General features: G+C 43.6%; 1 protein-coding gene across 7 annotated transcripts in view; it reads left to right on the forward strand.

Annotated features, from left to right (window-relative positions):
* Positions 1 to 16963, forward strand: part of PIAS2 (protein inhibitor of activated STAT 2) — a 58227-nt gene that overhangs the window by 9658 nt on the left and 31606 nt on the right. For 3 of the 7 annotated variants that reach the window (XM_030566528.1, XM_030566529.1, XM_030566523.1), the window contains one exon: positions 14941 to 15415. In XM_030566528.1, coding sequence (XP_030422388.1) covers positions 14944 to 15415 — 472 coding nt within the window. In that variant the 5' untranslated portion in view covers positions 14941 to 14943. Of the gene's footprint in view, positions 1 to 1152; positions 1239 to 6168; positions 6324 to 11915; positions 11966 to 14940; positions 15416 to 16963 lie in introns of those variants that run through there. The other 4 variants (XM_030566525.1, XM_030566526.1, XM_030566527.1 and 1 more) reach the window with 4 other exon arrangements.

A 16963-nucleotide genomic window follows, 5' to 3' on the forward strand; every position in this document is an offset into this window, starting at 1 on the left:
GATGTGATGCTGTGTGGAAGCCTCATTGCAGGGGGTTGCCAAGAGGAGGAGGAGATGAGAAGGTGATGCTGTAAGCAGGTCTCATGGGGGTGGGGGGAGGACAACAGTGACAGTTGTTTGGGACAGTCATAGTGATGTCTATGGGGTGGCCTTGTTGCAGGGGGGACAGTGCCAGGTGAGGAGGCTATGTAGTGGGGGATGTAGCAATTTTGAAGGGAGGGTGTGTGTAGTAAAGAGGATGATGGCAGGTGGGCAGGGGATGTAGTAGGGGCGAGACATGGTGATGTAGAGGGCAGGGTATGTGGCAATGGGGGATGATGCCAGGTGGGCTGTAGGGAGGATATGTTGTAGGGAGGACAGTGCTGGGGGCGGGGGGAATGTAGTGGGGAACACAGGCTGTGGGGAATATGACCCTGTCAGGTCAGGTAGAGATGAGGGACATTGTGATCCTGTGGGGAGGGTATGTGGCAGGGGGAGGAGGGGAACTGTGATGCCATGGGTAGGAGATGCTGTCAGGTACTGGGTGAAATGGGTGATACAGTGATGCTGTGGGGGGGGATGCTGTCAGGGAGCATGAGGGGGCAGGGGGATGCTATTGGGTGTGGGGAGGACATGGGGTGCTGTGGGGTATAGGGGTGCTGTCAGGTGGGGTGTGAGGGGGCAGGTGGATGCTGTGGGGAAGGGGGATGCTCTTGGGTGGGAATGCTGTGGGGCGCGGGTGCTGCCGGGTGCAGGGTATGGGGGTGCTGTGTGGAAGGGGATGCTGTCAGGGAGCATGAGGGGGCAGGGGAATGCTATTGGGTGTGGGGAGGACATGGGGTGCTGTGGGGTATAGGGGTGCTGTCAGGTGGGGTGTGAGGGGGAAGGGGGATGCTCTTGGGTGGGAATGCTGTGGGGCGGGGGTGCTGTGGGGGAGGGGATGATTCTCAGGTGGAGTGTGGGGGGCAGTTGGATGCTGTGGCGTATGGGGGTGCTGTCGGGTGGAGTGTGAGAGGGCAGGCGGATGCCGTGTCCCCACAGCCTGGGCACGGAACCACCCCTTCTCCCCGCACCTGAGGAGCCCGTGACCGAGCGCCCCCCTCCCCTTCTCGTGCCGCCCCCGTGCGCAGCGGGGCCGGATGGGCTGCGGAGCCCGCCCCGTCACGTGGGGGGCGCACACAGGGTGCAGGATGGTGGCGGCTGCGGCGGCGCCCGGCGGCGGCAGCGGGTAGAAAATGGCGGATTTCGAGGCGCTGAGGGTGAGGAAAAAAATCCATCCCCAGCGACCCCCACATCCCAGCTATTGCCAGCCAGTGCGGCCGACCCCCCCTCGCCCACAGCTCGGGCGGGACCCCTCAGCCGGGGCCTGACCCCCCCTTCTCACCCGCTCCCTCGGGCCTTTTGGGGGTCCCCACCTCATCTCCCGGTCCCCACCAGGGTTTTGCCCCTCCCCGTCCTTCCAGCCCCGCAGGGTTTTCACCCACTAGCCCGGATTTCCCCCCCTCCCCACGCCCCGGTCTCCTTTCCAATCTGCCGCCTCAGGGTGTGCGCGCCCCCGCCCCCGCCCCTGCTCCCACGCTGCTGAGGGCCCAGGTTGCCTTCATGATTCTCAAACGGAGATGGGGGTGGGGCGGGGGCAAAATGGAGGTGCCTTACTCCTGCTCCCCAGATCTGGAGCTTTCTGTGATTGCATGCCCGGGCGCTGATCTCGCTAATTATTATTTACCAGAGTTGGGGCCTGGGGAGAAACCCCCCCCCAATTCAGTGTGAATGTGGCTTTTTTTTTTTTTTAATCTTTGAGTAGGATAAACTAATAGTAGTATTAAAATAGCCAGTTTTTTGGGGAGGGGGCCAGGGGGAGAGAAAGTTGCCAGTAATTCTTACCAGAAAACAATCAAAATGATTTTTAAAAGGGAGGACACTTAAGGTGTCTTTTAAATGTCTCTTGAAGTTAGAGATGAATGCAGGCCTCAAATTAAGGTGCTTTGTGCACACACACAGTCATTCATTAGCACATCTTAGCGACCTTGTAGTCCTCACCTGTATGTTCTTTGACTTAAAGAAAAATGCTTTCTAGTGTCTTACTTTTTTTTAGAGGTGGAGGAGTGGAGAACTTGCAAATCCTGGTTTCCATTTTCATGTTGAGATTGTTTTCCGACATCTTGAAATCATCCTTATACATCCAGTTTACACTAGTATAGAAAATTTCTGCCTACTAAGTGATATGACTTGCAATTGAGATATGAAAGGAGACAATTCTGCAGTCATGTGTGGCACCTTTTTTCTCTTTTTTACAGAAATGTGTATCATTTTGTATTAATTGTGGGAGAGGGGGACTCAAACTGATTTTTAAAATCAAATTTGAGAGACATTAAATTTGCTGTGAAAATACATTAATTGAATACAAATTTGGGAACGATATGCACAAATGCAAGGGCTATGGAAATCGGTATTTTTTTATGGCAGAACTATTCCATCTACTCTTTCACTTGATGTCTTTTTACACAGTTACATTGAACTCCTGTGATCACTTCAAACATAAAGCACATTTCTTCCTTTGAAATATCTGTTAAAAGTCTAATACAAAGAGCTGACTACTTCTGCTTTTTTAAAAATATAAACATCTTTTAAATTTCCTTAACATCTGCAAACATCATTTTTGGTACACCACTACCTCGATATAATACCACCTGATAGAACGTGGTAAAGCAGTGCTGTGGGGTGGGGGCAGGGCTGCACACTCTGGTGGATCAAAGCAAGTTCAATTTAACATGGTTTCACCTATAACGCGGTAAGATTTTTTGGCTCCCAAGGACAGCGTTGTATCGAGGTAGAGGTGTATATGACATTTTCCTTCATATTCTTATTTCTAGTAAATGGAGCCCAAGTCTGCAAGAATGCCGTGTTTGCAGTGGGAGTTTTATCTGTAGGAGGTTTGCAAAACAGCTCTTAAACTTTGTCTGTGGTTGGGATTTCTGCTGTCACCAATTAACGTGAACCCCAGGGCTAGCACCAGTGGGAGCCCTGGTGTAGAGAAGGCTCTAGTAGCCAGGCCACTTTTCACCAGGCTTAACTAACATATGGGAAACACTGGCAGTTGCCAGAGCTTTGCCTATGTTAGTTAGGGTTTCCGCCAGTGCTAATGCTGACTAATTTGTTGGAACCATAGCTCTGGTGGGGGAATTTTTTCACAAAAAAATCCTAATCCAGGTAGGATCTGAGGGAAGAGCAGAGTTTGGTCTTCCTGAATATAAGCTTTCTTTCTGAAATGATTTAGTAAGACTTTATTTTTGTTTTGTTTTGGCTTTTTGGGGTTTGCTTGTTTGGTGTTTAACCCCCCTTCCCATGTCATACTATCGATTGTCTTGTCTCTCTACAAACTTTATACCAGGAAACTTCAGTCTTCTGTTTTAGTCCATCTACAGTTTGCAGTAGAAAGGAGGATATAGCAAAATGGGTGCTGTCTCAAGGGAGGTATAAGATAAAAAGTTCCCATAAAGTTCATTCCATCTAGCCCCTAATTACGTTGAGTGAATTGGAAATATACATCTGAAATGTCAGGTGTGAAGGTGGACATCCTGAATTTCTTCACTAGACGATGTAGGTTTTGACACAGCTTAAATTATTGTCTGTAAGGGACTCTTCCTTGTCCATACTTCTATAGATGGAAACTTCTGTAAATTCCCCCCCTCTACAATTTGATTGTTGGCAGTGCTGCTTTATCTTCCCTGCTATTTTCTATCTCCTCATAACACCAAATAACAGGAAGTAAGTTATATGTAGTCTTTAAGCATCTTACTACTGTGCAGGCGCATAGCTAAAGTAGCTTGAACTGTAAGCCCTTTGAGGCACGGATGTGATTTGTATGGTGTGCTAATATATCATATACATCTATGTAGATTGTCCCTTGCTATGGCTGACAGAGGGCTGTATGATCCAAGAAAGCTTTATATTATTATTAATATTAATAAGTGAATTAAATGAACCAGTAGAGCAGTGGTTTTCAAACTGGGATATGCATACTCCTTAGGGGTATGTAAAATTTCGTCGAGGCATGTGAGAGAGATCCTGTATTGGCAGCCAATGCATCATGTTATCCCTTACAGACCTTCTCCCCCCCCCCCACCATTTTCATAGGTATATTATGACCCTTCCTCCAATGGGGGTACACAGTAGACTGCATTATTTGGAAAGGGGTATACAGCTTAAAAAGTTTGAAAACCACTACAGTAGAGAATATGGGCAGGATCACATTCATTGTAAATTACAGGAGCCTCCAACTTCTGTGATGAGGGTAGGATTTGATGAGAAAAACTATGCTTTCCCTTATCCTCGTACCCAGTTTATATTCCTGCCTCAGTTACTGGTTTAGATAATGGGGATTTTTTTTTCTAGCAATGTGTCTTATCATAGTGCCTCACAGTCCTCAGTGTAGATATTTTCAGAACACTTCCTCTGAGGGAAATGTTATCCCCATTTTACAGATAGGACAGTGAGGCACAGAGAGACTCAGGCACAGATTTTTTAAAAGTATTTCAGCATTGCAAGACCCAAGTACCATTGACTTCGGTGAAACTTAGGCTCCTAAGTTACATAGGCCTTGCATTGCTGAGCGAGTAATGTCCATATTTTTAGAGGCATTTAGGTCTTAATGACTTTCCCAAGGTCACACACGAAGTTTGTAGTGGGGTAGGGATCTGGGTCTCTTGAGTTCCAGGCTAGTGCATAACACCTGGATTACCCTTTCTTTGTAAAAGTTGTCGGGTAATGCTAGATAGTGACTGTTGGTCCAAAGTGATAGCTCTGATGTTTCCATTTCTATTTATCTTACCTGTAAACTGGGGTGTCAGTCTCTGGACTGGAGAAGCCAGTTCACAATCTTGATATCTGTTTAGCACTGGGAAGGTGGTGGTTTAGGATCTCTTTTTGTGATCCTATGTGGCTGCTGGAGAGAGTGCAGTGCGTGTCTAACCATTAAGGCCTTTACTCCCATTGATAAATCACAGTTTAAAAGACTGAGCATGATGCTCACCTGTTTGGATTAGTGGATCTGAATTACAGAAATTCAATTTACAGGTATGAAGTTTCTTTTTGACAGCCCTCCGGCATGCCCCACAGTCAAGGAGGAGAATGGCTTCTTCTCAAATGGCTAGAACCTCCAGAAATTTCTTCCCTAAATTAGTGTTTTGTGGATTAATCTACAGTATTGTCCGTTTCAGAGTGGTAGCCGTGTTATTCTGTATCAGCAAAAACAACCGAGGAGTCCTTGTGGCACCTTAGACTAACAGATTTATTTGGGCATAAGCTTTCGTGGGCTAGAACCCACTTCATCAGATGCATGGCAGAGTTGCTTGCTGCACTGATGCTGAGCAGCTGTTCACCTCAATATGCAGTCTCTGCCTGTCTTGTGAAGGGACATTAGGGCAGCTTGGAAAGCTCAATTTTTATTAGTAAGCTCGCTGAAAGTTTAGAAGCAGCAGATCCGGCTTCAAGCATGATTCTGTTTTTTTTGGTGTTTTAGGCCAGCAGAGTATGGGGATGCTGTAGAGTCAGTATGCTCAGCTTTCTGGGGTAAAGGAACATTTTAATGTTGTTTTATGATTGTGGTATTAACATGCTGTGTGGAGAGCCACGACCAAAGAGTTGGAGGCAGGAAGCTTTTCATTGTGGTTAAAGAAAACCAGGAGATCTTGTAGGAGCCACCATATTCCCAGTTTTTTTGGAGTGGTGTCCTGGATTGTCATGGTACTCTATTTAGTTTGCAGAATTGACTGCTTTTTATTATACTTTAATGCAATAGTCTTTGGTGTATTTGTATACAGTATAAGATTTTGTTGTCTCTTGTAAAAATGGTCATCTTTCCCAAACAAAATAATGCTCTGAATGTAGTTTCAAGAAGGTCTTGAGAGAAGTTGTAATCAAAACATCCAGAGTAATTCTTACCTCTCACAGGCCTTAACATTCTGGAAAGATAAGATGAATTCTGAATAAGATGGTTTAACTGTATAATATAATGGTGTTTCTTTTAAACACATTTTAGCACTCTGAGGAACTTTAAGGTTTAGGTTGAAAGAAGCACAATTTTGTGATGATCTCTTAGTATTTTGTGTCTTCAAGACTTCCATCTGTGTGGACAATAGAAAAGTTTTAGGTGAACAGGAATATACATGTCCATTCCTTTTACATTAGGAAACAAATTAGGTGTGACATTGGGAACCTGTCATGCCATTTGGAAGGAAAGAAGAATGTGCCAGCAGAAAGAAATTCAAGTGGATCCACATTTCTGTCCTAAAAAGAAGTTTGAATCCACACCAGGTTTCATTAGGGCTTGTAAACAATAGAAAGTAAGTAGCATCTAATCTTAATAACTGCATCTGCTTTCAGACTGGGTAATACTTGCTGACACACATCTAATCAATGAACAGAGCAAGGGACTAATAAAATCCTAGTCAAAAAACACGGTGGCTGAGAGGAGTGCATGCAAGTTTGGAAGTCTCAAAGTTCTGAGTTTCACAACAGAATCCTTGTGCAGCCGTAGATAAGATATTTAACTTTTCTGCATCCATCTCCACGCTTTGTAAAATGGGGAGGCTAGTTGCCTACTTAACTAGGGTATTGTGAGGATTAGTTAGTATTTGTACAATGTTTACATCATGTAAAATGCTATATGTGTCCTTAATATTAAGAAATAGAGTAAGAAAATGGTTATGGGATTTGCAGGTGTGTAAAACATTTTGTATATCTACAGTATACTGTACTATTGCCATACTGTGTAACATTAGTTGTTCAGGTATAAAATTTAAACCACTGCACTTTACACATCTAATTTTATCCAGTATAATAATGCCTTTTAAAGCATGAGTTCTCAATTGCTAACCAGGAAGGAAACAGCATATTATAAAGTGGATGAATTTTGTTTATCTTGTCATGCCCCATTATGCACATCTTTCAGTTTTTGTCATGTATTACTTGCATCAAGGGCTCTGGGTTTATGATTTCTAACCCAAAGCCAATGTGTAATTCTTGATAAAACTTGAGTGGTGGAATGCAGCTATGAATAGACAGTGAACAATTGTCTATAACTATATGCTGTAGGACTCCACTGGCCATCACATACAGCCCCCAGCTAAATCCCCTCCAACGCATCATCAAGGATCTACAACCCGTCCTGGACAATGATCCCACACTTTCACAGGCCTTGGGTGGCAGGCCAGTCCTTGCCCACAGACAACCTGCCAACCTGAAACATATTTTCACCAGTAACTGCACACCGCAACATAATAACTCTAGCTCAGGAACCAATCCATGCAACAAACCTCGATGCCAACTCTGCCCACATATCTACACCAGCAACACCATCACAGGACCTAACCAGATCAGCCACACCATCACTGGTTCATTCACCTGCACATCCACCAATGTAATATACGCCATCATATGCCAGCAATGCCCCTCTGCTATGTACATCGGCCAAACTGGACAGTCTCTACAGAAAAGGATAAATGGACACAAATCAGACATTAGGAATGGCAATATACAAAAACCTGTAGGAGAGCACTTCAACCTCCCTGGCCACACTATAGCAGACCTTAAGGTGGCCATCCTGCAGCAAAAAAACTTCAGGATCAGACTTCAAAGAGAAACTGTTGAGCTTCGGTTCATCTGCAAATTTGACACCATCAGCTGAGGATTGAACAAAGACTGTGAATGGCTTGCCAACTACAGAACCAGTTTCTCCTCTCTTGGTTTTCACACCTCAACTGCTAGAACAGGGCCTCATCCTCCCTGATTGAACTGACCTCGTTATCTCTAGCTTGCTTGCTAGCATATATATACCTGCCCCTGGATATTTCCACTACATGCATCTAAGGAGGTGGGTATTCACCCACGAAAGCTCATGCTCCAAAATGTCTGTTAGTCTATAAGGTGCCACAGGATTCTTTGCTGCTTTTATATGCTGTAGAGATCTTGACATTGTTTAGAACATTCTATTAATTATGTTTAATAAAATAACTGATTGTAGCTGTAAGGTAATCTGTAACATTTGGGACTTCATCCTGCAATCCCTGCACGTACATCCCACAGATTTTGAACAGAGATTTTGTGTTTAGTACCTTAAATACAGGTTTAGTACCTTCAATATTAAATAAGGGGTGTGGGGGGAGATGAATTGTAATACTCTCTTGAGTTTTAAGATCCAGTAATTCACACAAACAATATTTAAAGAATGCTAACAGGGGAAAAAGTGAGATAATCCATTTCATAGGATTTAAAAAAAGGATGGGTTGCTCCTTAATTCCTGAGTGGTGGCCAAGTTTTCAGAGATTTGTGTGCATCCAACACAAACATGCAGTTATGGTTTACAATACCATGCACTGGGATGCATGCAGCTTTGAAAACCTACTGCTTAATTTATACATTTCCTCGTTAGCTATAAATTGTATTGTTCTTCTTTCCCTCCCTTTTAGGGCCTGATAATCAGATGGTGTAAACAAGCATACCTCCATTTATTTCAGTGCACATACTTACTTTTGAGTTAATCTTGCTAACATTTTTGTTACATGAGTGTAGAGCAGAGAACTGGAATCAGGAGGCCTGGTTGTGTTCATGAGTCTGTCACAGGGCTTGTCTACATCAGAAAGTTGCAGCGCTGGTGAGGGAGTTACAGCGCTGCAACTTTGAGAGTGTCCACATCTGCAGGGCATCACCAGCGCTGCAACTCCCTGTTTGCAGCGCTGGCCGTACTCCCGTTTTGTCTCGGGTGTAGAGGATCCAGCGCTGGTGATCCAGCGCTGGTAATGCAATGTAGACACTCACCAGCGCTTTTCTTGACCTCCGTGGAAGGAGGAAGCCTCTGGTAATCAAGATGGTTTCCTTTCCCGGTTTGCTCTCTCGGTCCCGGAGCCAGCCAGCAAACCGCAGGGAAGGAGACCTGCTTGCTCGGGGTTCCGGGACCGAGAGAGCAAACCGGGAACGCCGCGGTTTGCTCTCTCGGTCCCGGAGCCAGCCAGCAAACCGCGGGGAAGGAGACCTGCTTGCTCGGGGTTCCGGGACCGAGAGAGCAAACCGGGAACGCCGCGGTTTGCTCTCTCGGTCCCGGAGCCAGCCAGCAAACAGCGGGGAAGGAGACCTGCTTGCTCGGGGTTCCGGGACCGAGAGAGCAAACCGGGAACGCCGCGGTTTGCTCTCTCGGTCCCGGAGCCAGCCAGCAAACCGCGGGGAAGGAGACCTGCTTGCTCGGGGTTCCGGGACCGAGAGAGCAAACCGGGAACGCCGCGGTTTGCTCTCTCGGTCCCGGAGCCAGCCAGCAAACCGCGGGGAAGGAGACCTGCTTGCTCGGGGTTCCGGGACCGAGAGAGCAAACTGGGAAAGGAAACCAGCTTCGCCGCGGTTTGCTCTCTCGGTCCCGGAACCCCGAGCAAGCAGGTCTCCTTCCCCGCGGTTTGCTGGCTGGCTCCGGGACCGAGAGAGCAAACCGCGGCGTTCCCGGTTTGCTCTCTCGGTCCCGGAACCCCGAGCAAGCAGGTCTCCTTCCCCGCGGTTTGCTGGCTGGCTCCGGGACCGAGAGAGCAAACCGCGGCGTTCCCGGTTTGCTCTCTCGGTCCCGGAACCCCGAGCAAGCAGGTCTCCTTCCCTGCGGTTTGCTGGCTGGCTCCGGGACCGAGAGAGCAAACCGCGGCGTTCCCGGTTTGCTCTCTCGGTCCCGGAACCCCGAGCAAGCAGGTCTCCTTCCCTGCGGTTTCCTGGCTGGCTCCGGGACCGAGAGAGCAAACCGCGGCGAAGCTGGTTTCCTTTCCCGGTTTGCTCTCTCGGTCCCGGAACCCCCCTTGAAGCCGCCCAACAGCGCTGCAGTGTGGCCACATCTAACACCACTTGCAGCGCTGGTTGCTGTAAGTGTGGCCACTCTGCAGCGCTGGCCCTATACAGCTGTACTAATACAGCTGTAACAACCAGCGCTGCAAAATTTTAGATGTAGACATGGCCACAGTGTTGGTGAGCCACCTTGGCCAAATCACTTAAACTGTCATTGCTAGGGCCCTTCCAAATTCCTGGCCGTGAAATGTGTCAGACCATGAAATCTAGCTGTTGGATGGGAGGGGCAGGGCTGGGTGCACCCCAGCCAGGGGCTCCTACCTGGTCCCCGGCTTCAGCTGCTAGCCCCTCCTGGTCTGGGAATGGATGGGACTTAATCTTCTCCTGTACAGCTGCTTGGGGGGAGGGAATCAGACCCACCTCGGGGTACCTACCCCAGCTGCAGGAAGATCTGGGACTGGACAGGGAGGAGCAAGTCCTGTCCCTCCCCAGCCTATCTGGGACTAGCAGCTAAGAGTACCCCCAGCAGCACGGGGGAGGTCAGACTCACCTCCACCTCCAGTAACCTCCTGTGACTGCAGAAAGTTCCGGGGCTGAGGTGAGGCTGGCAATCCCATGGACCATGCCTCCCCACCCCCATCCCCCGACTCCCTTTTGGGTCAAGACCCCCATGGTTACAACTCCCTGAAATTTCAGATGTGTAAACATCTGAACATGTGAAATTTACTAACTTTCAAATTCTGTGGTCATGAAATTGACCAGAATGGACTGGGAATTTGATATGGCCCTACTCATTGCCTGTGACAGTCTTGAGATCTTTGTATGAAAGGTGGTATGTAAGTGCATTAGCAGCACTATTAGCAGTCTGCAGACTAAAAGATGAGTTGGGGAAAAAAAGAATGTAGAGATTCAAGTACTTCTTGGTTGAAGTTTTTTTCCAAGTGGAGTAGTGGATTTAGACATGTCTTCCATTAATTTCAATGGAAAATACTTAAATTCCCTAGATTGCTTTGAAAGATCAGTCCCTGTTCACTTGCTAAACTTAAGGCTTGACTTGAAACAATCATGAATAGTTTTTGAATAGTAACTACTTCTTATTTAACTTCAACTTTTTTAAATGGGTGAAACTTTCCTGTCTATATTTGGATCTAATGACCTTCAAAATCTTGTTTTTGCAAAAACACACTTGGATTATAAAAGCACAGGAAAAACCCTTGAAGCTCCCAGACTATTTTTCCTGTTTAAAACTTAAACATGGTCCAACAGAACTTCCTTCAAACTTTCTCCCCATTTCTCCCCCACCCACGCGGAGGGGAAAAAAGAGAGAGAAGATGATTGGGTGAAACTTTTACAAAGCATGATGTCATAGCTAGGAAGAGATTAGATTTTTACATCTGAAGCTTGCATCCTTGATTTAAAAAGGGCAAATGGTGGTTATCTGTAAGAGAGACTGGAAATTTAAAAGTAAATCATGAAAGCACCATCAATAGCCCACATCAGATCAGTAATGTGAAAAACATGCTGGTTTTGTTTTGCAGTGTCTAGAGAACAAAAAAAAAAAAATGAAAACCAACTTTTTGGAACCTACATTAGGTCTAACTTGTAAATGGAAATATTTACTGGAAATTACTTAAGGCGTGGTCTTGCAAATAGATGCACAAGGGTAGATGCTTATGCCCCTACAGGCTCCTGTTGATTTTAATGGGAATCCATAGAAACATAAAGTCCATTCTGGCAGATCTGTTTGCGGGTTCAGAAAGTAAATTTATGAAGTAGGGACTTGATCCTGCATTCCTTACACATCCAAAATTACTGTTGACTTAAAGAGAGAGCAGAATCCAGCAAAATGAAATACTCTGTTATTGAGCGTGTTTAATCACTTGCAGTGAAATCGATGTTAGCAATATTTTTCTTCAAAAACACAAGTTTTGTGCATCAATGCAGTGTACGTGTATTTCTACTTACAAGACGCATCTGAGGTGCATTACTCTCCATTTAACTTGTGGGTTGTCACATTGATACCAATATGCAGTAGCAAAATGCTAGTCTTTAGAATTTCCACATTAAGCATGAGTTGTTTCTAGACATACTTGACTGCATATTTTGCCTTGATTAATTTTCAGGAATGCATACGAGCAGCAAGCAGTAAGGGAAATGGAAAGTGTACTGCAAGGCATAGCCTGTTTCTTTAACTCTTTATCGAAGGAGTTTCCACATTACATTTTGGTTTAAATTCTTTTAGTCAAAATGGATTCCATAAATACTATCAGCAAAAAGTTTTATTCCTAAACCTAAGTTAAGAACTTCCCAATGCTATTAAATTTCTTTGTTGCATTTTGTATATAAACAGTCTGACATCCAAGAGCATGTTAAGCCAATTAAGTATCTTTCTTTTTAATATTAAAATCTTATTATTTTCCTATATTTTTTCTAAATTTGAAATACATTGTAAGACTCTTAATTAAAACTGTTAACTTAAGCTAATTTTTATACAGCCCCAACGTTTTTTTAAAATCTCAATCCCAGGCCCAAAAATAAACCTTAAAAATTTGACTTCATAGGGAGCGTGATTGGACCTGAAGAAGGGAAATATGTCAAAGGATTTTAAAATATATGTCCTTTTGACAGTTTGATAGTCATTTCTAGATGGCTGGATATGTATATCTATAATCTATTTTTTTCATATGTAGTTTTTGAAGATTTTCTGCTTTAACTGAAGGGAGTGAGAATTTGAGGTGATCTGCGGGGGCCAGTCAACTTGAGAATTCAGAGTGTGTGCTAATTTTAGCAGATGTATTATACTGTATAGTGTGAGAATTGTTACATATCCACAGTAAATTTATTTGAAAAGTAGAAGTTCAAAGATCATGTCAATACCTGCAATATGGCTACTTCTGACAGCCAATTTGATTATCGTGATTCTAATACCAAGTTGTTACGGAGAAATAACTGTATAGTGAGTAGTGTGAATTGGACATACAGAGCTGGGAACTATATAACCATAGGGGGTCGGGGTAAGAGTAGGATAACATCAGTAACTGTGTTGCATCTCTGCTCTGGTGGAGGCAACTGGTTTAGACTAAAAATAACTTTTCCCCTACCTACCTTGTCCACAATTATATGATAGTTTTATCCCTTATTTTGGTATTAGAGCAGATAAATCCATCTTGAAATGTATTGTCAACAGTTTCCAATATAAATATTTTATTTACTTTAAAAAATTCAAGACCATTTATGAGTTGGCAGTAAACTAATGTTTTATAGAATCCTTGGTCCCTGCCATTTCAAACTTCTATTTAGGTCATCTCGTTATCTTCCTGATAATTAGTATTGTTACTTACAGTACATTTAAAGCTATTCTGGACAAAATGCTAGAATGTGTCAGATCATAGGACTCCCTCTGTTTCCCCTGGAAGACTTCCACATTCCACACCTTACTGTGTTTCACTCTCATGAAATTTCTCCTGATAGTCACCCTAATTCTTCCCTTCAGCAATTTTGATTCTGTAACTTCTAGCAATATCATGTATCATTCTACATAATTCCTCTCCATATTTATACGGTTCAAATAACTGTAGCCAGTTAGCATAGTACATTTAGATGGCATCTGCTAGCCAAGTAATAATGGGAATTCTCACTAAAAAGATATCAAGACTGTCCAAGACAATTGCACACTTATGAGAAATTACCTGTCCAATCACAATTACTGTCAACTGCTAATAGTCTAGGAAAAACACACCCCACTTCAAACATTTAGATTCTAGATATTCAAGATTAGTAATTAAAAGATAAATTGAGGTTGAGTATTTAATGGTAATACGGAAGAAATAATAGAAATTTATGGCCTGGTTTACCTGGTTTACCTTCATCTTTCTCTCTCAATTCCAGCTGAAGTCAATGGGAAGTGTGGGTGCTCCACACCTTTGAAAATGAGGCTCTTAGTTGTTGTCATAGTAAGATGGAGGGGCATGCTTTACAGAATATAATCTGGGATCCAGGAATAAACTACAGTAGAACCTCATTTAACTGAGCCTCCATTATCCGGCTCTCCGTATTTATCAAAGCACCAGCTGCCTGAGGCAGACAATGGCCAAGTCTTAAGAAACCTGATTTATCCAGATTTTTGGTTATCCAGTCTGGACCTAGTCCCAATTAGATTGAATAACTGGGGTTCCACTGGAGTTTTAACACCAGCTCAGCAATTGGTCCCACCGTTGTGTTGAGTGAGTCTCTTCAAGGAACACTCAACTTGCAATTTTTTTGTTAAACTGACTAGATCTCAGGTAGCTTCATGTACTAACCTGCCTCTGATTTATTCCGCCCTCCCCCGCCAATCTTGTGGTTTTGCATAAATATTTTCCAGTCATGTCCCCCTCTCTTTAAAAATTATCTTCTCTGTGGAATGGTCCCACACTAACAGGAAAATTGACTGACTAGCAGAATATGTAGAGAAATAGTAAACAGTCTAAACACAGAGGACTCTCAAATTCACAAAGTAAACAGGCTGAAGAAAGATTTTATTTTTTTAGGTGTTTCTTGTGATAATAGCGGGGAAAGATCAGGTAGGTGTGAAGTTTTAAGTTGACAGTATCCTTTTAATTTTCTCAAGCATAAAATCAGACAGTTCTGAAAGTTAATGAGTTAATTATAAAATGCCATGTAATTATTTTTTGGAACATAGATACACTATGATGGGTACTTTAAAAAAAAGTCATCAAAATTACCTTTTTAAATGAGTACTAATCCTTTTTAAAATTTTATTTTGATTTTTTTTCAAAGTAAAGTTGAATAGTGGTAATTCATATGAAATTTTGCAAAATTAGTTATCTGTCTAGTTCACCGTTTCCCTAACTCTGTAAAGCTGAACCCTTCTTCAGGAGAATGAAACCATCTGTGCCTCCTTTTGATCCTACCTGAGGAAGTGATCCCACTTTTTAGGAAACACTGGTCTAGTTGAATAGGCAAGATGGCACGCAAATTTTGGAGATGCGCAAGGGGCAAAGCTATACTCAGGCGGAGAGTTTTTTTTTTTTAAAGAATAAATCTTAAACCTGAGCTATAAAAATCTATGTACTTTCAGAAATAAATTTTATATGCTATACATATTGGGAGTACTGTGTTAATCTTAACTCTTTTTTCTCCCTTTAGAATATGGTATCAAGTTTTCGAGTTTCTGAACTACAAGTGTTGTTGGGCTTTGCTGGACGTAATAAAAGTGGGCGCAAACATGACCTCCTGATGAGGGCACTGCATTTATTGAAGAGTGGCTGCAGCCCAGCAGTTCAAATTAAAATCCGAGAGCTTTATAGGCGTCGGTATCCAAGGACTATTGAAAGTCTGTCTGACTTGTCACCTATAAAACCTTCAGTTTTCAATTTGGATGGTAGCTCCTCTCCTGTGGAACCTGACTTGACTGTTGCTGGAATCCACCCACTACCTTCTACTTCAGTCACCCCTCAATCCCCTTCATCGCCTGTTGGTTCTGTGCTGCTTCAAGACACTAAGCCTCACTTTGAGATGCAGCAACCATCACCTCCAATTCCACCTGTCCATCCTGATGTTCAGCTAAAAAGTCTCCCATTTTATGATGTGCTTGATGTTCTCATTAAACCTACAAGTTTAGGTAAGTGTTAAATTAAGCAATCTGTAGAGTTTGTTGTTAAAACTGACTAAAGCAACCATCATTTTAATCTTACATCTGATCAGTAAATCCAGATCCATAAAATAGTGAGCTTCCCAAATTATACATTTATATAGAGATCAACATTTCCACTTTGTAAAAACAGTAAATGCTGCTTGGCATTTTATAAATTGCTCTAACTTCCACTCCCAGAAGCAATAATGTTCTTTACCTGCAGCCAAGGGACACTCAAAATCATGGTTCTTTTCTGCCTTTGAAAATACTATAGAAATTACTTCCTATATGATCTTTGCAGCAAAATGTACTTATGATCAGTATAAGCAAGGAGAAACCTACAAGGGCCAGTAGAAAATGGATTTTGGAAAATTAATTTTTGATCCATGTGGGTGATCACAAATTGCGCTATCATGTTGCTAGAAGGAAGTTGTCAAGGCTAGCAAACTGTCCTCCAGCTACAGAAAATTTGAGATGTTTTTTTTCAGGGTAGGGTCTGAAGAGCTTAGCTCTTCCATAATGAATTTGACATTATACCAAATGAGTGCAGTAGATTTAATCACTTGAGGAATGATGGTTGTGAAGAAATGATTGTTCACCTTACCTCTTATTGACTGAGGCTATGGCTACACTTGCAGAGTTTTTGCGCTGTCAGTTTCACCAGTGGTAGGGAACTGGTAAAAGAAAAATGCAGGTTTGTGTTCTCTCACTTCCACAGGCATCAGTTCGTGTTCACATGTGCAGCACTTCCATCACCGATCAGAGCAGCGCACTGAGGGCAACTATCCCATAGTGCAGCTCTCTCCATTTTGAGGATAGGTCTTGTGCGAAAGAATGGTGATCGCACGGCATCTTGGGTCCCTGCACAGCCTCCACTCTCCAAACACTGATCAGCTCCAGTAGCTCAGCACTGCTCTAAGCAGGGGATCGTTTGCTCGATAACTGAGCACTTGCCAAGAAAACAGGAGAGGGAGTTTCAAAGTTCCTGGAGCTTTACAGGGGAAGGGTCGGACATCTGTTTACCTGGTAGCAGAGCTGCTTGCCAGAGTGGTCACCTTAGGCACTGTGGGATATCCTCGGGAGACTAAAAGCTGTGTGAGCAGGAAGAACATGTCTTTGTTTGCACATCAACACAAAAGTATCACTGGTAAGAACTATACGCATCTCGTGGAAGTAGTTTTCTGTTTGCTGTGAAAGTTTCACCGCAAAAAGTCATTGGCAAGTGTAGATGCACTTGTGGTTTTTTGCGTGAAAAAGGGACATTTTTGCCCTTTAAATGGCAAGTGTAGACATGCCCTGACTGGTTTTATTGGAGTACAGAATAGAGCTGTCGTGTGCACTTCAGCAATTTGAAGTCCTGCTTATCCTCAAAGGCCCAGATTTTAAAGGTATTTAGGCCTTAGTGCACTCAGTGTTGCAATGCTTATGTGATTTTTTTTAGGGGCCTAAATCTCATTTTCAAAAGTGCTCTAGTCCAAGGCTCTTAAGTGCCTAGATCACTTTTGAAAACAAGATTTAGGGCTTGTCTACATCACA

This window comes from Gopherus evgoodei, chromosome 6, assembly GCF_007399415.2.
Source record: "Gopherus evgoodei ecotype Sinaloan lineage chromosome 6, rGopEvg1_v1.p, whole genome shotgun sequence".
NCBI lineage: Eukaryota > Metazoa > Chordata > Testudines > Testudinidae > Gopherus > Gopherus evgoodei.